This window comes from Palaemon carinicauda, chromosome 3, assembly GCF_036898095.1.
Source record: "Palaemon carinicauda isolate YSFRI2023 chromosome 3, ASM3689809v2, whole genome shotgun sequence".
In the NCBI taxonomy this organism is placed as follows: Eukaryota; Metazoa; Arthropoda; class Malacostraca; order Decapoda; family Palaemonidae; genus Palaemon; species Palaemon carinicauda.
Window position 1 is genome coordinate 146,379,144 of NC_090727.1, and position 23,433 is coordinate 146,402,576.

At 40.9% G+C, this 23,433-nt stretch overlaps 1 protein-coding gene across 1 annotated transcript in view; it reads right to left on the minus strand.

Moving 5' to 3' along the window:
- Positions 1-5,959: 5,959 nt before the first annotated feature.
- The window catches only part of LOC137637918 (D-aspartate oxidase-like), a 41,117-nt gene continuing 23,643 nt past the window's right edge, over positions 5,960-23,433 (minus strand). Inside the window, exon 4 of the mRNA XM_068370026.1 lies at positions 5,960-6,935. Coding sequence (XP_068226127.1) covers positions 6,813-6,935 — 123 coding nt within the window. The 3' untranslated portion in view covers positions 5,960-6,812. The remainder of the gene's footprint in view (positions 6,936-23,433) is intronic.

Here is a 23,433-nt window from a genome sequence, read left to right on the forward strand (position 1 = left end):
TCGAGGGTTCGTCTGTTCGTGCCAGTTGTTCACCTAGTCCGATACCTCTTACAAGCTCCCAAGCCCAGGGGAGAAGTAATGTCGAAGGACTTATGGGTTCCACAGGTCTTGATCGACGAACAGACGTTTCCCTCCGTGGTTTCGGGTGTATCTACACACGTTGCCGACGTGATCACCCCACCCACACAAAGACGAGAGAGCCCATTTATTCCTCGTCTGCGGAAGAGGTTTCTCGCAGAAACCATGGACCAAATCTTGCAGCTTTTAAGTGCAAGTCGGTCCCTTCCGCGCAAGTCCAACGGCCTAGGTGTAGCCACTGGGTCAGTTCGGACTCGCTCCAGTCATCCGACGACTGCACACCTCCCAAGAGAGGCAAGGTGGTACCACAACAGGCAGTAACTCCGTCTGTTGCCGCACCAGCTGTTTTAGACCCTCAGTCACAACGGACAGTAGCTCCGTTTGTTGCCGTCTTTCATAGACCTAGTGGTCCATGCTGCAGACTATACAGTCTCAGCTTGCTCCTTCATGCAGGAGTATCGTGCTGGAAGGTTGACAATGCACCTGTTAATCTACAACCTGCCACGGTTGTGCGCTCAGCAGATACTGCGGCTGCCTGCTCCCACACTCCACCTGTGAGAGCTCCACCTCCGATGCGCAGTCGACCCTGCCAGACGCATGTTCATGCTGCACCCTCCATTGACATGCGTGAGCTACCGCATCAGCAGTGGGAAGGTGCTGTAGAGCTGCCGTGTTTTGACACAATGCGGCATGCTCCGCAACCCATGCGGCATGCTCCGCATCCCATACGGCATGCTCCGCAACCCACGGCAGCCCCTCCCACGCACCAACACTCCGCTTTTGTTGTTGCCAGCTCCCACACTCCGACTGCGGAGAAGGTTGACGATGCACCCGTGGGCCTACACCTACCACGGTTGTGCGCCCGGCATGGCTTCCTGCTCCCACACTCTTGTTGTGAGAGCTCCTCCACCCATGCACAGTCATCCCTGCCAGATGTATGATGACTCCCACAGACACACGGAGCACTCCGTTGCCGTGCGTGAGCTACCACAAGCTGCCGTGTTTTGACACGGTGTGTCAGCCTCCGCAACACACTGTGGTTACCGCCACTCGCCCGCAGCAAACTAGTCAGTCAGGAGTTGAGGCTTCCCCACACAACTTTGGTTGTTGCCAACTCACAGACTGTCAAACAGTTACATGACGTTGCCTTCTGGTCTGCTACTAATACACCAGTGCTGTATGTCCTCACGCTCCTGTTGTGGTTGACAGTTCAGTTTTTGACAGTTCACAGACTGTCAAGCAGTTTCATAACGTTGCCTTCTGGTCTGCTGCTTTTGCACCAGTGAAACCCTCACTGAGATAACCTAGCTTTTCTCGGACATGGTTCCTGTAGATGAGAAAGTGCTGTTCTCCCTCCTTCTGATATTCCCTTGAGGACTCTGTCATTTGGAGAGGAGCCTTAAGCTGCTTAGCCTCCTATGGACTTTAATTAAAGCATAACATGCTTCCAGGGAGGGTAAATGGTTCCGCTTCAGTCGCTAACCCCGTCTGTTGCCACACCTACTCCCATAGACCTTGGGCTTTGTTGCAAGACATGCAGTCCAAGCTTAGTCCTTGATAGAGGATTTTTTACGGAGAAGAACCTTCTTGCCAACGACCTTCCTACCGGTTGGTTGTACGCCCTGTTGACGCTGAGGTATCCTACTCACGTCCGCCAGTTGAGATGGTTCCTCCACCGGTGCGACCCAGTGTGGGTTGCCAGTCGCACGTTGACGTTAAGCTACTCTCGGAGGTGGTTGTGGACGTTCAGTGTGTCACTGGGAAGACGTTCAACAACCAGCAGAGGTGACTTGTTGTGACGCAGTGCGGCAACCTCAGCAACCCGATAAGGGGTTGTCTGCACTACCCAGACAGTCTAGACAGTTTCGGGTTGTCGCCGTACTTCCTCGCATCCCCATGGTTGACAGTTCACAGACTGTGCAGCAGTACCATGATCTTGTGTCCGGCTCCGTCACGCATCCATCAGTGCGACCGGATTCAGCGAGTCAGACGTTGCCCACTCCGTTGCCGTTTCCTCATCAGTTTCGGATGAGGAACCCTCTGATGAGGACATGGCTGAACAAGACGATCAACCCCCAGCCCTGCTATCCATCCAGAAGATGCTGAAGAAGGAATACGGCCCTGTCAGGCTGTGGATGAGTCTGGTTAGGACACTGTCATCCGTGGTTCAATTGGTGTCACTTGGAAGACTACACCTCCGTCCTCTTTCGGTTTCATCTAGCTCTTCACTGGAAAAGGACAAAGACGCTAGAAGCGGTCTCGATCCCGGTTTCCGGAAGATAAGTCTGGTCTAACCTGATGAAAGGACTTTATCAACCTTTTATAGGGTCTTCCCCTGACTGTTCAGACTCCCAACCACGTTCTCTTCTCAGACGCATCGGACGTAAGCTGGGGTGCGACCTTAGGCGGTAGGGAATGCTCGGGATTATGGAACTCGAGTCAAAGGACAATGCATTTTAACTGCAAGAAGCTTCTGGCAGTACGTCTGACCTGGAAAAGCTTCAGGTCTCTCCTTCAAGACAAAGTAGTGGAGGTCAACACAGACAACTCCCTGCTTTGATGTTCATCTCCTAGCAAGGAGGGACCTACTCTCTGACATGGTGCGAGTTCGCTAGTGACCTCCTCTCCTGTTCAACAGGTCTAGACTTTTCACTAGTAACAAGTTTCTTCCAAGGCAACTTGAATGTCTTAGCAGATTGTCTCAGTAGGAAGGGACAATAATTCCAACATATTGGACCCTCCACAGAGATTTATGCAAGAGACTTTGGGTCACCTGGGGCCAGCCAACCATAGATCTCTTCGCAACCTCGATGTCCAAGAGGCTCTCAATACTTTGCTCACCTATCCCGGACCCAGCAGTGGTTCTTTTAGATGCTTTTCTACTAGATTAGTCTCATCTAGATCTATATGCATTCCCTCCGTTCTAGATTGTCAACAAGGTACTGCAGAAGTTCGCCTCTCACGATGGGACAAAGTTGACACTAGTTGCTTCCCTCTGGCCCGCGAGAGAATAACTTACCGAGGTACTTCGATGGCTAGTAGACGTTCCCAGAACTCTTCCCCTAAGGGTGGACCTGCTACGTCTGCCACGTGTAGAAGGTTCTCCAAGGCCTCCACGCTCTTCGTCTCACTGCCTTCAGAGTATCGAAAGACTCTCGAGAACTAGAGGTTTTTCGAAGGAGGCAACCAGAGCGATTGTTAGAGCAAGGAGAACATCCACCCTTAGAGTCTACCAATCGAAGTGGGAAATCTTCCTAAACTGGTGCAAGTCAGTATCCGTATCCTCGACCAGTACCTCTGTAACTCAAATAGCTGTCTTCCTCTTATATCTGAGGAAAGAGCGATCTCTTTCAGCTCCCACTTTCAAGGGTTACAGAAGCATGTTGGCATCAGTCTTCCATCACAGAGGCTTAGATCTTTCCAACAATAAAGATCTACAGGACCTCCTTAAGTCTTTTGAGACCACGAAGGAGCGTCGTTTGGTTACACCTGGTTGGAATTTAGACGTGGTTCTAAGATTCCTTATGTTAGACAGGTTCGAACCACTTCAATCAGCCTCCCTGAAAGATCTCACCTTTAAGACTCTTTTCCTGATATGCTTAACCACAGCTAAAAGAGTCAGTGAGATTCATGCCTTCAGCAAGAACATCGGATTTTCATCCGTAACGGCTACATGTTCTACATCTTGGTTTTCTAGCCAAACACGAGCTGCCTTCTCGGCCTTGACCAATATCGTTCGTTATTCCAAACTTATCGTATGGTTGGAAATGAACTAGAAGAGTATTATGTCCTGTAAGAGCTCTTAAGTTCTATTTTAAAAACCTTTACGAGGCCCGTCTGAAGCTTTATGGTGTTCAGTTAAGAATTCATCTTTGCCTATGTCAGAGAATTCTTTATCCTATTATTTTCAGACTGTTAATACGAGAAGCTCATTCCCTTCTGAATGAGGAAGACCAAGCTTGGCTGAAGGTAAGGACACACGAAGTTAGAGCTGTCACAACTTCCGTGACCTTTAAACAAAATAGATCTCTGCAAAATATATTCGATGCAACCTTTTGGAAAAGCTAATCAGTGTTCGCGTCTTTTATCTTAAGAATGTCCAGTCTCTTTACGAGAACTGCTACACTCTGGGACCATTCGTAGCAACGAGTGCAGTAGTGGTGGGGGCTCCACCACTACAATTCCCTAATTCCAGAACCTTTTTAATCTTTCTCTTGAAATATTTCTGGGTTGTCCGGAAGGCTAAGAAGCCTTCCGCATCCTGGTTGATTTGGCGGGTGGTCAAATTCTTTCTTGAGAAGCGCCTAGATTAGAGGTTGTGATGAGGTCCTTTAGTATGGGTTGCAGCCCTTCATACTTCAGCACCTAGGAGTCGCTCAGCATCCTAAGAGGATCGCTAGGCTCAGTAAGGAAGACGTACTTAAAAAGGCAGAGTAATGGTTCAAGTCGACTTCCTTACCAGGTACTTATTTATTTTATGTTTGTTATTTTGAATAACTGCTAAAATAAGATACGGGATACTTAGCTTCTATGTTAACATGTATGCTGGTCTCCACCCACCACCCTGGGTGTGAATCAGCTACATGATCATCGGGTAAGATTAATATTGAAAAATGTTATTTTCCTTAGTAAAATAAATTTTTGAATATACTTACCCGATGATCATGAATTTAAGGACCCTCCCTTCCTCCCCATAGAGAACCAGTGGACCGAGGAGAAAATTGAGTTCTTGTTGACAAGAAGTACTTGAGTACCTGCTCACAGATGGCGCTGTTGTGTACACCCCCACCTGTATAGCGATCGCTGGCGTATCCCGACCTTAGATTTCTGTCGGGCAACAGAGTTGACAGCTACATGATCATCGGGTAAGTATATTCAAAAATTTATTTTACTAAGGAAAATAACATATTCATTTTAGTCTACTGTATTACTTTTCAGCGATGGATTTTGGTGAGACATATTGATATTGAAGGTGTCTATATTTGTATAGATTTATGGAGCTTATAATCTTGACTAACTGGGGGAGGCCTTAGGTTAGGAATAGGTAATGCTGTCACTATTATTGCCTAGGAAAAGTAAGTTGGTTTATAAATTAAAAATTACTTATTCATGGTAGGATATTAAATACTGATTCTCATAATTAATATATACTATTTAGGAAGGAAATCTATTGTTACATCCCCTTGGAAGTATAATGTGATGACCCGAAAGTGGGAGACTACTCTTTGTCATCTCTGAATTGGTCACGTTCAGATGACACGTGAGTTTCTCCTAACTGGGCAACACCAACCATATTGCGACAACTGTTTGATGCCCTACACAGTGAGGCATTTGTTAACTGAATGCCCCACTTATAGCTCAGAAAGTAATTAATAATTAATACCTGTTTGAGGCTTGAGGCGAGGATGGCAGGTTCATGTATACCAAGATTCCAGGACGTGTCGTACAATGCTAGTGGCATTTTTAGATTTATTTCAGAAGCAGGTATTCTGAAAGCTGCTTAATTATGACATACTGTATTTGCTTTTATGGTTTTAATTGAATATTCTGTCATTCTTTATTTATAATAAATGATGTCGACGTCGATGGCGTCCAATGTCAGGTTGCCAGAAAACTTCAAATCAATCAATCAATCTTATGTTTACTCTGAATTAGTAGGCTAGCCTATCGGAAAGCCATGCACAACTGTTGTAGTATAGATAGCAAAGCACCATGCATCATAAAAGAGGTAAGTTTATCAAACTGCTGTATGTACTTATTTAGTATGTTGTAAGCTATAGAATAATAATGCAATAATTAGTGAATTTTTTATCTATTCTTTTATTGTATATAAAAATCATAAATATATGCTGGAAAAATATTGTAACCTTTTATGACTTTCATATTACCGTAGTACTGAATGTTACCTACAAATGATAATTAGCCAAGTTTATTATTTCCATAACTAGCCTAGACTAACTAACCATTGTATAACAAACTTACGAATGCAAATCATCATTAATCACCACTATTGTATCTTTTAAGGCTTTTTAAAAATAGAATACAGAATTAAACTGATAGATAGATATGGTAAAAATATCTAATCTTTGAATGTTGATGAAGAAAAAGCTAAGAAAATTACAGACTTAATATCAGATGACAAAACAATTAACATAATGCCTGTGTATGATTGACATCACAAAAAAGTATGTAAAAACTTTCACCATTATAAATGTAAATTCCATAATTCAGTGATTGTTATTAAGTATACATTAATTTTTAGAAATTTATCTTTTAATTAGTATTACTGATTATTTTAACTAAGTACTTTTAAGGGCAAGATCAACATTGGAAAATTACAACATTCGTCACTTCTACATTGATTCTAAGTTAACTATTATACTGTACTTTTGAAAGCATTATATTTTAGACAAATAGTATTTGGAATTCCTGATACTGCACAGTAGTTAGTGTTTCGCTAATGCATACTCGGTCGTTGTAGGAATTCTCTGATACTGTACAGTAGTTTATAATTCACTAATGCATGCTCAGTCAGTTGGATTTGAGGCTGATTTTCAACACAAAAGTTGAAACAAATGAATGTTTACCTGGTTACCAATAACCAAGTAGAACAGCATATGGTAGGCAAGAATTTATACTCCAGCAGTTGGGAAAATTTTGACTGAAATGGGTTTTGGAATGTAACCCACACAGTGCAGGTATAGCCTGTACAGCAAAGCAATAAAGTTTAAGCCTCATAATTTGCTGGGTGGTCCGTGGTATTTGTGAATAAGATCTGCTGCCAGAGAAGCAGCCTCTCTGCTACATCCCCAAAACGTAGAAACGCCACAACCTCCATGACCATAGTTATGCACAACCTGGAAGGAAATAAAACTTTATTATGTACCTCATATGAAGCAAAATTTTATCTGATATTGTGGAAGTCAAATATGTTCATTATACCATCATTTGGTAAGAATGGTTTCTTGATTCTAAGGCTAAACAGGACTTGAATACTAAAATCTATTATTTCCACATCTTCCAATCATAAAAAAGCAATGGCTTCTTGACCTCATAAAATAAAAAGTCCTAACTGCTAAATAATTTCTTACACTCGTTCTCCCCCTCGCTACTTTGTTCCTTAACCCTATCTAATCGAAATACACCAGCCATACTCCTCAGACACTTCATCTCAAACGCATTTAATTTCTGTCTCCGTAACTTTCATTCCCCGCAACTCCGATCCATACATCATAGTTGGTACGATCACTTTCTCATACAGAACTCTCTCTACATTCATTCCTAACCCTCTCTTCTTTACCACTCCCTTCACTGCCCCCCAACACTTTTCATCCTCCATTCACCCTCTAATGTACATCTGCTTCCACTCCACCATTTGCTGCAACAACAGACCCCAAGTACTTAAACTGTTCTACTTCAAGTAACTCTCTATTCAACATGACATTCAACCTAGCACCACCCTCCCTTCTCATGCATCTCATGACCTTACTCTTACCCACATTAACTCTCAACTTCCTTCTCTCACATACCCTTCCAAACTCTGTTACTAATCAACTAAACTTCTCCTCTGAGTCTGCAAACAGTACAATATCATTTGCAAACAACAACTGATTTACCTCCTACTCATGATCACTCTCGTCTATCAGTTTCAATCCTCGACCAAGTACTTGAGCATTCACCTCTCTCACTACTCCATCAATAAACAAACTGAGTAACCATGGCGACATCACACATCCTTTTCTCAGCCCCACTCTCACTGGAAACCACTCTCTCACTTCATTTCCTACAGGGCCTAACACATGCTTTGCTGCCTATGTAGAAACTTCACTGCTTGCAACAACCTTCCACCAATTCCATATGACCTCATCGCTTCCCTATCAACTCTACCATAAGCTTTCTCCAGATCCATAAATGCAACATACACCTCCCTGCCTTTTGCTAAATATTTCTCGCATATCTGCCTAACTGTAAAAATCCGATTCATACATCCCCTACCTCTTCTAAAACCACCTTGTACTTCCAAGATTGCATCCTATGTTTTATTCTTAATCCTATTAACTACTATGAGATTCAGGGCCTCTGTAACACGGTTTTTTGGACTTTGCTCCTTATCAAAGCATCGGATGTAGCTGAAAGTTGACATATGTATATCTTACAACCACACACAAATTTTGTCAGCATTATCAATAACCTAAACCCGATAGTTTTAATTTTTATAGAGTAAAAATGATCTAGTCGACGCCATAGCCAGTGATAACGAGCCAAGAGTCGAAAACATTCATTACGTAAGCAATGTAAACACCTTTTGACAAAATTTTGCCCCGCCCATCCACCAGACACCCATTCACCTTGTTCCATCTGCTCTGAAAGCCATAACAGTCAAGAATGGCTAACAGGATTTGGAATTGCCCCCGTTGTTGCAAAACTGCATTTGTCTTACGACTTGCAACTTTATACAGTCAAGAGAAAGCCCGTGGCCATATTTACTATCGCCTGAATAGGTAATTATTCAGTTTCTAGTTTAAATCCAATGTTTATGGTCTGATTTGTATTTAGCGTAACATGATTATAATACTTGTAATGTCATTCAGGCTTTTGAACATTTCCATTAACTATTCACTATGCCACCAAAAAAAAGAGAGAGAGAGAGAGAGAGAGAGAGAGAGAGAGAGAGAGAGAGAGAGAGAGAGAGAGAGAGAGAGAGAGAGAGAGAGAGAGAGCCAGCCTTACCTTATTGCCTTATTTTTTGTTTGGGTTCCCCCAGGTCCCTCAGTGTGAGGCACCTCGTATATCCACCAGAGAGTTGCTAATACATCTTCCGGTGTATTTTGCATCTTCCAGTCTTGGATGGTCTGGGATGCATCTTAGGTATTTATCGAGCTGATTTTTAAACGCATCTACGCTCACTCCTGATATGTTTCTTAGATGAGCTGGCAGCACATTAAATAGTCGCTGCATTATCGATGCTGGTGCGTAGTGGATTAATGTCCTGTGCGCCTTTCTCAGTTTACCTGGAATGCTTTTTGGTACTATTAATCTACCTCGGCTTGCTCTTTCTGATACTTTAAGCTCCATGATGTTTTCAGCAATTCCTTCTATTTGCTTCCATGCTTGTATTATCATGTAGCGTTCTCTTCTCCTTTCTAGACTGTATAGTTTTAAAAATTGCAGTCTTTCCCAGTAATCAAGGTCCTTAACTTCTTCTATTCTAGCAGTATAGGACCTTTGTACACTCTCTATTTGCGCAATATCCTTTTGGTAGTGTGGGTACCATATCACATTGCAGTACTCGAGTGTACTACGCACATAAGTTTTGTAAAGCATAATCATGTGTTCAGCTTTTCTTGTTTTAAAGTGTCTGAATAACATTCCCATTTTTGCTTTACATTTAGCCAACAGTGTTGCTATTTGGTCGTTGCATAACATATTCCTATTTAAAATTACACCAAGGTCTTTAATTGCTTCCTTGTTTGTGATTGTCTCATTATTAGGTCCCTTGTACGCATACACCATTCCTTCTCTGTTTCCATAATTTATTGATTCGAATTTATCGAAGTTAAATACCATCCTATTTATCTCCGCCCATTCATATATTTTGTTTAGATCTCTTTGTAGTGAGTTCCTATCTTCATCACAAGTAATTTCTCTACTTATTCTTGTGTCATCGGCGAAACTTCTCACTACGGAGTTTTCAACATCACAGTCTATGTCTGAGATCATAATAACAAATAGCAGTGCAGCTAATACCGTACCTTGGGGCACACCAGATATTACCTGGGCTTCATCTGATTTCTCGTCATTTGCAACCACTATCTGTTTTCTGTTTTGCAGGAATTCTTTTACCCATTTTCCTATCTTTCCCACAATATTATGCTTTCTCATTTTTTTCTCCAATATCTTATGGTCTACCTTGTCAAAGGCTTTTGCAAAATCTAGATAGATCACATCTGTGTCTTTTTCATTTATCATATTATTGTATATGTTTTCATAGAGAGCTATCAGTTGGGTCTGTGTACTTTTTCCAGGTACGAAACCGTGTTGACCCATATTAAACAAATTATTTTTGACCAAATGGTTCATTATTTTCTTTTTTATTACCCTCTCATACACTTTCATAATATGTGATGTTAGACTAACAGGTCTATAATTGCTTGCCTCTAGTCTTGATCCACTTTTGAAGATAGGGGTTATATAAGCTAATTTATGTTTAACATATATCTCGCTCATATCTATACTCTGTCTTAGCAGTATTGCAAGTGGCTTCGCGATAGTGTTTGCAGTTTTTTTTAACAAAATCGCTGGAACTCCATCTGGTCCGGCTACCGATCCATTTTTAATTTCGTTTATAGCCGTGACAATATCTGCTTCATTAATATCTATATCCGTTAGATATTCAACATTTTCTTCTCTCATTTCTGTTTCATTATTCTCATTCGCAATTCTTGGCGTGAACTCACTCTTATATTTTTCTGCTAATATGTTGCATATTTCCTTTTTTTCATTCGTTAGCCGTCCTTCAATTCTTAGAGGGCCTATTTCTATTCTCCTTTTATTCATCTTTTTTGCATAGGAGTAAAGTACTTTGGGGTTTCTTTTTATATTTTGAAGTGTCCTTTCTTCTAAGTCCCTTTTTTCATTTTCTTTCGACTGCATAATCTTTTGTTCTGCATTTTCTATCTTACATTTTATTTCCCTCATTTTCCACACATTTTTTTCTTTTGCAAGATTTTTCTTCCACTTTTTAATTTTCTGAAATAAGATCCTTCTGTCTCTTGGTATGCACGTCTTTTGTTTATTGTTTTTTTTCGGTACATATTTTTCAACAATTTTCTCCAGTATTTTGTACAGTATATCCGTATTTACCTGTATATTATCACTTATAAATACATTTTTCCATTCTTTATTCAGTTCTTCATTAATTTCTGACCATTTTATATTCTTACTGTAAAAGTTATATTTTCCATATCCTTCCCAAAGTTTTGTGCTTTTATTAATTCTGTGATCACTTGCTTTGGAATGAACTATCAATTCTATGACATTGTGGTCTGAAATTCCCGTGTTATACACTATTATTTCTTGAACATAATTCACCTCATTCACAAATACTAGATCTAGGACATTTTCCTTTCTTGTTGGAATGTGGTTTATTTGTTGCATATTATGTTCTAATAGCATATCTTGAAGCTTTTCAAATTGCTTCTTATCTTCTGCGCTACTATTACTCTCTTTTTTATATGTATACATACAACCACTTTCTTCTATCCGTTCTTTCCAATCCACGAAAGGAAAGTTAAAATCTCCGGATAGGAGTATATTCCAGTCTTTATGGTTTCTACATATATCATCTATTTTTTCTATTATTATGTCAAACTCCTTAGTATTTGGGGGTCTGTAAACTACAATATTCACTAGTTTTTCAAATTCAAATTCTACCGCAATCAATTCACATTCTGTGTTGCTGTATTTTTCACAGACTTTTCCTTGATTTATGTCTCTTCCATATATTGCGGTTCCCCCTTGATTCCTATTTTTTCTGTCTGATCTATAAGTTTGGAAACCCTTTATCTGGTCATCACTGCCAGTCTCTTGGGAATACCATGTTTCACTTATATTTAATATATCTATTTTTTCAATTTGGGTTAGTTCTTCTAGGAACTCTATTTTCCTTTTAGAGTTACTCGTGACTAAACCCTGTGCATTCATCACTATTATGGTTTGTGTCTCATTTCCATTATTTAATATTGGTAATAATATGGATTCTCCCATGCTTCCTTCCTGTTCTGATATGATGTTCTTTTCTTCATTTCTCGGAATTCTGCCATTAAAAAATCCAACTTTTCCATAATATTTGTTCTTTCGCCTTCATACTTATTTTTGTGTGTAAACCTGCAATTATCTCCATATCTGTACCAACCCCTGGCATTATATATGCATTCTTGGTAGTTGGGCTCTATTTGTGGAGCTTTAGGTTGAAAGGCCTTTTTTGGTGCATAGTGCGGTATATACGCGGTCTGCTTTTTTGTTTCTTTTTTTGTTTCATTTTTGTTTTTCTTTTCAGTTTGCTGAGTTTTCTTACTCTCATTCATAGTTGCAGGATGCATATATCGACATTTTTTGTTGAAACTGCATCCTTTTCCTTCTTTTAGGGTTTTGCATATTTTTGGATGGAGATCTCTGCATTCGTCTCCATATCCGTCTAAATACGCACATTTACCATATATTTCATAATTATGGCATATCTTTGGATGCTTGTAGTAGCATCTTTCGCCAAATTTGCAATTCCCTCTTTTCAGCCTATTACAGACTATATCTTTCTTTTCTTTTTTTTCTTGTTCTTGCTCTTCCCTAAAAGTATGTAGGTCCGGGTAGAGTCTCTTGGGTCTATTATTTGTTTCCATCTGATAATTTATTTCTTCATAAGTATGTTGTTGGATGGCATCATAAGTTATATCAATGATTTCCTCTGCATCCTTACACATATCTTGTTCATTTTTCTCTTCTTCTTCTTCTTCTTCTTTTTCTTCTTCTTCTTCTTTTTCTTCTTCTTCAACTAATTGCAGCTTTAGTCTTGACTTAATTATATTTTCTATCCAGACTAAGCATGTTGAGCAGAATACCTTTGTGTCTCTATTTTTTATTTTTTGCTGTATTTCAGCACATGTGGGGTGTGTTGGAACATTACAGGCATTACATTTTCTAATCAGTTGTTGAGGATTATTAATGGAATACCATATCTTACATGTATTACACCATTTTGGCATTCTTTTTCCCAATGCATCAATCAGCATATTTACCATATTGGACTTGTTATTGTTCTTTGATGGAATGTGTTGATTGATGTAGACTTTCTTTATAAGTCTCTTTAACACTTGGATTTTCTTTGGAATTTCTTCAATTATTTTACTGATGTTTTCCGCAGATTTGTTCCAGAGAGAGAGAGAGAGAGAGAGAGAGAGATTGTATGTAAACAATCTTTATATAACTATTTTTGTTAAAATAAGATTTTTGTGCTAAACTCTCCATCAGACCAACGGATCATCCGATATATATTTTTTTTTCTTCTTAGTTCCTACGACCGTGTTGGCTATGTTTAGTGCATGACTGCATTTTGTAAATAAATCAGGAATATTTTTAGGAGTTTTATTTGTACATCTAATGGGAATTTATAGAAGTAAAGTGAACATAATTCATTTATCCTTTAAAATAATTACTACATGTACCAAAACGAATAGTGGTAAAGATGATAATGCAATGAAGGAATGATACCATACTTTATCTTTAGCTTCAACATCGGCAATAACATACCCAGTTGCCATAATTTGTTAGCTTAATAAAATAACCTATCATTTAATGTTAAACTTAATTTCTGAGGAGACCATGGCTTATTGCACAGTGAAAAAACATTACAAAGACTTTATGAATGGCGGAACGATACATAAATGTGGGTGGGGTATCTGTGCTAGCGTAGTAATACTACTGTAGCAGTAGTATTAAACTTTTAGTCCAACTGCTGGGATCCTTGAGGATCATTTAGCACTTCTTAAAACTACTCGAGAAATGAGTTTTTATAGCCAGAATTTAAATTTTCTGATCCAACATTGCCCATGATAGCCTTCAGTGTTATCCTGAATTATAACCAGGCCAAAGTGGGTGGAGCCTCATGAAGTCATCATTCTGACGATAATTATTGGTGAAGGTTTAAAGCCAAAATACGGTACCGGCTATTTTTTTTTTCTTTTTTTTTTTTACAGTAAATAGGTAGGTAGATAGACAATAAATAAAAATTGCTTGACATTGGATATAGCAGTTATCAAATCAAGCTTGTTCACTACGTTTTTGAAAATTACCAACTATTCCCTACACCTTGTCAATCTGATTGTGACCTATAAAGTAGACTGTAATTTCTTAGGAAACTTATTTTGTGAGTTAGACTAATAATCGAAGTATTTTTGTATTTATTAACATATTTTGTTGGTTTGTTCGTTATGACAATTATCAGTGGAGAGGTTTCAGAGTTCATAAAGGTGTACTGCTTTGCTTTTATTTAAACTTTTGTGTCATTGTTGGCAGAGGTATAGCCTTCGTTACGTATAGCCAATCATCGATCGAGAAAGAGGGAAGAAATGCCGTCATAAGTTACGTAACGAGTGCGTTCGAAACCTTTGCTCTGAGTAAGTTGGCCCGTCTTCAAAAATCGTCACTTTTACTTAATAAAGTACCAAATTTATTCAACCTACGTAATGCAGAATATAGTCAAAATTTATGTGTAGATATAATGTGCATTCTGAATAAGCGTTATATTTATGAAATTCATAGAAAAAAAGTTATTGCGAAAAAACCGTGTTACAGAGGCCCTGAATCTCATAGTAGTACTCTACCATACAATTTTCCAACCTCACTCAACAAACTAATACCCCTTGAATTAAAACACACAGGCACATCTCCCTTACCTTTATACAGTATAATGGTACAATACACGCACACACCCAGTCCATTGGTACCATTGACAATGTAAAACATATCTAAAACAATCTCACCAACCATTCAAATACAGTCACACCCCTTCCTTTAGCATCTCAGTTTTCACACTGCATACTAGGTGCTTTTCCTACTCTTGTTTCATCTAGTGCTCTCTTCACTCGCCCACCTTTCCCGTGCTTCCTCTTTCAACAACCTTCCATTTTCATCTTTCACTTTTTGAATTCTCGAACCACCCTTCCATACTCTCTTCACTTCTTTCCCAAACTACTACTTATTCTCTTCATATGAACGACACAATCCCTGACCCCACCTTCAGTCAGCTGCCCTCTTAGCCTTAGCTACCTTACGTTTTACTTCCACATTTTTCTCTCTATCTCTTTCATACTTCTACACTACTATGCAGCCATTCTTCAAATGCCCTCTTTTTCTCTTCCTCTTTTATCTTCACTCCACCATTCAATACCCTTTCTCATGCTGCCTCCAACAATCCTCTTGCCATACACCACTTGCAATCCCAAAAAAACTTTTCTTTTACTTACTTCCGCTCCTCTAAATTACATTTCTCTCACTAACTCTGTCATATGCCACTTCCAGCCTTTCTTGATATTCACTTTTTACCTCTACTTTTATTAACTCTTCAACCTTCACTACCTTCCTTTTACATACCCCCACTCTTGCTACAACTAATTTTCCTTCAACCAAAAAATGATCAGACCTACTGTTAGCCATACCCCTAAACACGTGCACATCTTTCAATCTTCCAAACTTTCTTCTAGTTATCAACACATAATCCATTAATGCCCTTACTACCACTCTTCCATTTGCCACTGTTATCAATGCATACTTATCATCTTTCTTTTTGAAAAAACTACAACTTATTACCACCTCTTGCTCACACAAATATCTACTAGTCTCACCACTCTCATTTTCACCTGGTACGCCGTACTTCCCAATGACACCTTCTATCTCTCCAGCACCCACTCTAGCATTTAAGTCACCCATCACTACATAATTCCTGGCCAATACGCACTAACAAAAGCCTAATATTCTCTACCCAACCTAACACTTACCCACATTAACCTAGATACCTCCCTCCATTCCACTACTTTACATCCATTCACTCAGCAATAAAGCCACACCCTCTCTTGCTCTTCCCCTTTCAATCCCAGATACTTTACTAGTCACTTCACTAAACATCACTTCACCCTTCCCTTTTATCTTTGTCTCACTCAAAGCCAATATATCCATCCGTCTATTCCTAAACATACTTCCAATCTCACAGCTTTTACTTTCTGTCGTAATACATCCACACACATTCAGACACCCCAAAACTATTGTGTGGGGAGCAGTCCCTCTCCACCCATAGCTCCTCCTCTTTGACGTCTTGGGAATGAAAATTACAGGGGAGGTGGTTCCCAGTCCCCTTATTCTGTCACTTCTAGTTGCCTCTTACGAGACGCATGGATACGTTGGCACTATACTAATTGTTATGCCCCCGTGGCTACTGGGGGCAATATGTTCCAGATAATTGTTCTATCAGAAAGCTCGCACTACTCTACGCGACAGTAATTGGTTGTTCGTGTACTCAGGAACCTCTTTGAGAGACATGATTGTGAAAGAGTTAAACCAGAGATCCTTTCCAACCGGAGTTTGGATTGTTCACTGAACCAGAAACGGGTAAAAGTAATAGGTCTAGTGATGCCATGTTATTGAGAGGTCATTCCCTGTCGACGCTTCCCCTGAGGATAATGAGTTTTCATTTTAGGTCTTGACCAACAGGGTGATCATGTTCTGGATGAACTTCACTTCTGATCTGAGGGCACCAAACAGGAGGATACATAGTATCCTTGGGCAAAGGGTTCGAAGTGCTCTGTTCATGAATGGACTTACATGAGAGGTAAGATAGTAAAAAAAGTCTGACTGAAAATCACCGAAATCTGGTTCTCATTATCAAAATGAGAATACAATAACCTAAGAAAATATGGTATTTTCTGAATTGGGTTTCCAGGAAAAGAGAGCCTGCAAGTAGGCTTGTTTTCCTTGGCTAAAGGATAAAAGGGTCGGATCCCTGATGAAGCCCCCCTGTCTGGGATTGAGATGATAATCTTTAGATAATAAGTCCCTTCCTCCTAACATAAATAGTGGGGGCTGTTACTATTATGAGACAGGTCTGCCCTCTAGAATTCTTGATAACGAGGGCATCGATAGTTCTAGCTATCTCAGACGACCTGCTTCAAGATTTGGAATTACAGTAGATCTAACCTTCTAAGACTGGTACAGGATGTTTCCCAAATTGTCAAACAGTCCATATTCAAAGAGAAGCAGTCTCAGAAAAGCTCCAAACTCTAGAATATCCCCTAGTATAAGGGTTCTATTTGACCCGAACAATCCTCGTTCTGTTGACTAACTCTTTCCACTGAAGACGTAAGTTAGATTTCTATTCTGACATGTCAAGCAATCTATAATGCGACCTAGTCTAAGAACAATATCTTACAGCACACTTTATTCGGTCCTGGGGTCTTCTCGGGTTTATCATAAGTTCCAGAGCCGAGGACCGTTTCTTATAAATTACATAAGAATTGTGGTGTCCATCTGACTTTCTTGGATCTTCTGGTCTTGTACTCTGGAGTCAAGAGAGGAGGAAAATGACCATTACCATAGTACTGGTGAAAATGGTGGCTAAAAAAATATCTGCAAAATTAAACAATTCATAAGAGGAAATCATTTAAAGCCAAGCTTTTTTTGTTAGGAGATATGAAGGACATAACTTTCATAGCCATACCTGGTTCTTACTCGCAGATGGTCATTACCGCTCTTACGCGGCGATGACTTGACTCCACGAGGGGAACATCTGGTCTAAACCTACTCATAGACCTTCATGCCAGGCTGCCCGACAGGAGTAAAGGCTTATTTTTTTGCTCTAAAAGTCCATATCAAGAAGTGACTTCTTATCTTTCCCGGAGAGGCTTCCTAGATTCTAGACTCAGAGAGAAGTACTGAAGTCATGTTTAACTGATGAACGAGAAAGACGGGGTCAAACTTTAGTTGAGCTTTCTTCTTAAGATATCATGTCCTTCAAGGATTTAAGGAAAGCCAAGGTACCTCTGACAAAGGATGGGTTTTGCGTACTTGTAGCGTTCTGACACTAGACACTACTCACACTAAGGATACTATCGTATCTAACAGAGTCAACACGTCTCAGAACGGGTATATTTTTTCTAAGAGAAGTTGAATTCTGTCATCCAAAATCTGGTTTTGAGGATGATCATTCTTTATGAAAACGAAAACAAGGGGGCTGGAACTCTTATGGTCAGTCTTCTGACAGTCGCCTGCGATCGTTAAACCGAGTAAATTCTTGTCATTGGATTGTCGCCAACGACATCCTGACCGACCAGGAAGACGAGGTGATGAGTCTCACCCCTGTGATCGTTGAAAAAAATAAATTTTCATCTCATCCTTGGATTGTCGCCAACGACATCCTGACCAACTAGGAAGCGTAAAACAAGGGATTTTGACGTAGGAAAAATCTATTTCTGGGTGAGATAGCCATGTCGTCCTGATGGAAGTTCCCTCCAGCAACTTTCTACTGTATAATATTTCTGCAATTGATATTGTAAGAGAATTACCGTCAGGTATCACAGGTTTCTATAGAACCCCCGGAACGACTATCCGAAGATATTGTGTATAATCAGGGACGTATCCTAAGATAACCATAGGTATCTGCACCCCGAATAGACCTTTCCCTGTTACATGTCCTATCACCTTTCGGTGCTACCATACGACCCTGCCGCTTCATTCCACGTCGCAGCTGAGCTATTGTGAAATAGAAGCCTCCAACGAGCAAAGGGGTGGGAGAAAAAAGAAGTAATGGGCGGGCCATCAGGACGACATGGCTATCTTACCCAAAAATAGATTTTTCCTACGTCAAAATCTCTTTATTGGGCTCGAGCCATGTTATCCTGATGGAAGTGTACCAGAGAATTATCTATACTCGGTGGTAGGCTTTGCATAAAAGACCTCGAACCAAAAAATGCTCCCCACCTATGTGACGAAGCACAAGTATTAATCTATAAACCTGGGAGCCTGAAAAGGAAATGATGAAGTGCATTTTCCCTTTTTCCCCTGAAGCAAAAACTTCTGTTTACTCATTGCTAATAATGAGCTGAAGAGTGTCCTAGGATGCATTGTGGGCTACGTCATTGCCGCGGGGTAGATAATACCCCCTCAACTACCACATAAAGACACGTCTCCCCCTCAATTGCTTCATTTAATGCCTGAAGAAAACCCGAGTGGACTTCCGACCGGTATATGTCTGCAGTCCCTCAATAGACATATACTGGAAAAAGTTCTAGAAGGAAGCCACATCTTTAGGGCCAAGACCCGAAGTCTTACGAGCCCGGTCAGCTCTTCATATAAAGTAATTACAGTAATCTTATTTCGTAACTGGTTTAGAGACAGATCCGATCCCACTGTATCCTTTTGAAACAAAAGACTATCCTTAAACTGTACTGCTCTCAGCAAATACATTTTTGGACTGTATTAGACAAAGGAAAGGATCACCATGAAGGGGAACTATTTTCCATAGACCCTAAGGTGAAAAGGGAAGTTAAATTTTTTGTTCGAAAAGTGGGATCCGGGTATAAATTAACCTCACCATTTTCCACAAACTCCATGTATTTCTGGTCTTTAGAAATTGTTACAAAGTCACTAACCCGAGCACCGAAAGCCATCGTAATTAAGAAGATGACTTTCTGAGAGGGTTTCAGAATAGTAGCCTTTTGATTGCCTCTGTCTGAAGTGAATGGCAAAACTTTGTCCAAAGACCAAAAGATAGGCTTCAGTAGAGCCAATAGCCGTAGCCTTGCACAAACCTTCAGAACTTTGTTGAAGAGATCCGAGTAAAATTCGACATCAAATGCATATGATATAGATCTAGTGAGGGCCAAAGTGTGCGACGAAATCGTGGAGGAGGCTAGACTTTAAACATGCAAAGTAAGCTTGAAACTTTAAAAAAAATCAATAGTAATCAACCCTGGATTTATGTCTTTGACATATTTGACCCATTTGGTTCATGACGTTTCATACTGAGTCATGGTTCTAGACGATTCATAGTTTCTACAAATACCCACTCCTCACGTTGAATTTTCAATTCCATTCCCAGGAATAGGGTGAAATCAAACAGGAGATGAGGATTGAACGAACTCCATGATGAAGCATAAACAATCCCCTGCTGTCCATCCTGAGACAGAATGGAGTTAGTCACGGCACAAGTTGGGATTCAAATCCGTGACCATGGGAAACCAGTTGCTCATTGGCTCCCAAAGAGCCGCCATCCCTTGAAAGATCTGCGCCTGTCCGAAAGCTTCACAAGGAGATTAAACAGTGGAAACAGGTAAATCGTCGTCCAATGACTCCAATCTAGGGACATTGACGAACTTTAATGTCCATGCCCACTGCTGCTTGAACCACTTTTGGTGCTACTTAGCAGGGATATATCCTGCTGAAGCTCATAGCAAACAGATCACTTCAAGGCCAGAGATTTGATCTCACTGAAGGAGAGACGTTGACCAGTGCCAACCTTTCGTCTGATCCGACGTGAAGATGGTTATCTTTAAGTTTTTCAAATGTGGAGACCTCGACTCTTGTCTGTTGAATCAATAGACCATAACTCTGTTAACAAGGTTTAAGTGGATATGAATGTTCTCCTTCAGGTATAAGTCCAGGAGGGACAAGAAGACTGCCATGGACTCCAGAATATTGATGTGGTATTGGTAAAATTTATGAGACCAACAGCTTTGTACTTTCTTGGGTGGGTTATGACCCACCCAACCTCCCAACGAGGCGTCCAAACAAAGTGTCACTACTAGAGGAGGAAAGCGCAACCGCAACGTCTGTGAAAGACTTATAGCAGTGGACCACGGTCTAAGTTAGCTTTCTCAGGAAAACCGGGGTCTTCTGATGGTCAGGATGAGCGTTGGAGGCTCTCCTTCCCATCTTTGAGCTGTACATTGAGGACAGAATTTGTGAATCGTAAAGATCCTCGAATCTCCTCTAAGCATCGCCTGATGATCATACCCGACTAGAACAGGGACTTAACTGACGTCTCTATTTCCTCCCCCTTGAGGGAGGAATAGAACGAAAGTGAGACATAAAATCACAACTACTCTCCAACCGCGGGAAGTCCTGAGCTGGAGTCGGTTCTGATTTCTTAAGGTTGGTCGGAAGTCCAAGGGACTAGAGGAACCAAAAACTCGATTGGCTGTTTCCGAGCACTCTGTGCCACGGAAACTCACACTAGCCAGTCAACCAGGTGCGCCTCTACTTGAAAACCTGTCTACTTCAGTTGTATGACTATGTCAGTAAAATTCGTGAAAAACCCTCAGATTGGCATAGCTCCTATTATGTATACCTTTCTCCACAGGCTGCAACCAAGGTAGGGGGATAAGTGTCGACCTAACCGACAATACAAAGATCAGTAAAATCCATAGGAACAGTGAAAGCCCCTAAGGGTGGAAAGGTCCATATCTGTGAAATAGTCAGCATCCAGAACTGGTCCCACTGAATAAACAGATTTAGGCCAGACAAGACAAGAATAGTTTGAGGTAAGCTCGAAACCGTTTGGCCCACAAAATAGACGATCTTGAAATCTCATAGATCTCACGCAGCAGATAACTCCCCTCTACAAGAGATCTTATATATACTGTTCCAGACAAGGAGATGTTCCTGAAAGTATCTCCTGAACTGTGGTGGCCATTGTTACTACTTCCAAGCAAAACCATTGGGAATAACTTTCTGTGTTCAAGGACTGAAGAACCCACAATACTTGAACAAGGCTAATAACTGTCCCCCTACCGGAGGCCTTCATTATTTTGTGTTAAGGACATGAACCGCTACCACAACTGCCGTTTCAAGGTCCACGATCTCTGGACCTGCCTCCACAGTCAAGACGGCCTCGGAAGACAACCCTTACTCATACATAGGATGGAGGGCCAGGGACTGTGACACCACTTATAAGGGCACAGCGTAGACATTCCGAGGGATAGCGGCATGAGAAAGAACAAACGACTTACCATGATAAATCAGTTTGTGAGACCTCTTGGTTGTGGCCTTTCCAGGGGTGAACTACTTCTTAAATGAGATCCCCCACTAAAGGAAAAAGGCTCTAAGCTCTGCGACAGCCTTATCAGTAACTTTCCTCTAATTAAACAGGTCTTTTCCCCAGATGCCACAGGTGAGAAATGTTTCAGCTCATGGCAGATGGTAGCTGTGGCAAGTTCATGCTTACGACAGGCTTGACAGAACTGAAAGAAGCAAAAAGGTGTCGATATGAGTTTTCGCCAGCAAGGAAGACGAAGGCACCATTATCTGGTCTACGACTCAAAGAAGGTGTTCAGAAATCCTGGGCACTTCTCCAAAATTTGGTGGCCGGCCTCATCCGTATGCAGTTTACTCTCAGCAAAGGTAAACTGGACATTGATCTAGTGGACGGAATCTTATGGTAAGAAAGGTGAGACTGGTCTGCACTCTTCCAAAGCCGGGAGAGGCTTACCCGCACAAAAGGCTAACTCCATTGACGTAACTCTTCGAAACAAAGTGGAAGACCACTTTGTCCAGGGCCACAAAGGAGGCCAAGGTCTTACCAAAGGCGACAATCTGTAAATTAATACTCACTGCCGTCATTGCTGCGTTAATACCGAATTCTATCTTGGGAATATATATCCACTGGAATTCATTTTATGGAGCTTCTGGCCGGGCAGAGATTTGAACCCCTGCCTGTTCAGCCGAAAACCTTGCCTGCGAGGACTAGCAACTGAGCCATCAAGAGAGATTGCAATAAAGTAGCTAGGAGTGCCAAACCTTATATCTAGGCAACTCCTCTGTCTTCTCCAAGGCTTGGATCTCTTCACATGAGGCCTTGAAGACCATCACCTGGTATTACTAAATCCCTCCATGAAGGCTTTCCTGTTAGCCATAAGTACCAGATGTATTGTAGTACATAAGGTACTCGGGAACACGGGGGCTCCATGAGCTTAGCAGAAGATGTCGGGAGGAGAAACAGGCAGGAATATCCCCCGTCACGGAAAAAGCAAACGTAACCGTATATCGGGAGACCGATGTCATAGTGGAGTCAGAATTGGTCGACACCACTGAATCCTTGATGAGATCAGACTACCTCATCCTCTTACCCAGGTGCGAAGGTACCACGGGAAGAATATGCAGACATCATAGGAGGTATCCTCCGAGACCCATCTGGAGTGAAGTAAATCCTTACCAAAACTGCAATCATGATGGTCCCAGTACAATACTGGGCCTTTCATCCTCCAACCCTTCGTATTTGTCCGGCAAATATCAAGACCATAGGGATGTCTCACAGCTCTTACACTACTGCAATCAATAGAGTATCTCCGTATAGGCACCGCCTGTAAGGAGAAAAGGGGTCAAATGAGTACTACAGCCTCTAGCCGACACAAAAAGCCAAAAGCAATGGGTCATTAACGCTCCATGTAAACAATTGAGGGAATAGTAATCCCCAAATTGTGTGTAAATGCCATTGGTGAGAAAAATTGGATATACATTATGAAATGTCCATTCCCCTATAAGGAACGTTAGATTGGAAAAATTTACCACCTAAATGCCCATTGCTATAGGTCCAAAAAGGGGAAAAAGGGGTGGAGAAATGCTCATAGAAAGAACCGTTGCCCCAATATCTCCGCAGAGAAATGGCCAATTAGAGGGCACCGGTACAGGTAAACTTAATCATTAAGCAATCTACGCATCGATTAAAGAGCAAGAGTCTAAAGCCACCCATAGATTATAAAAGTAAGGTTATAACCTCAAAAGAAAAAACTCAGACAAATTGGTAGAAAACCAATA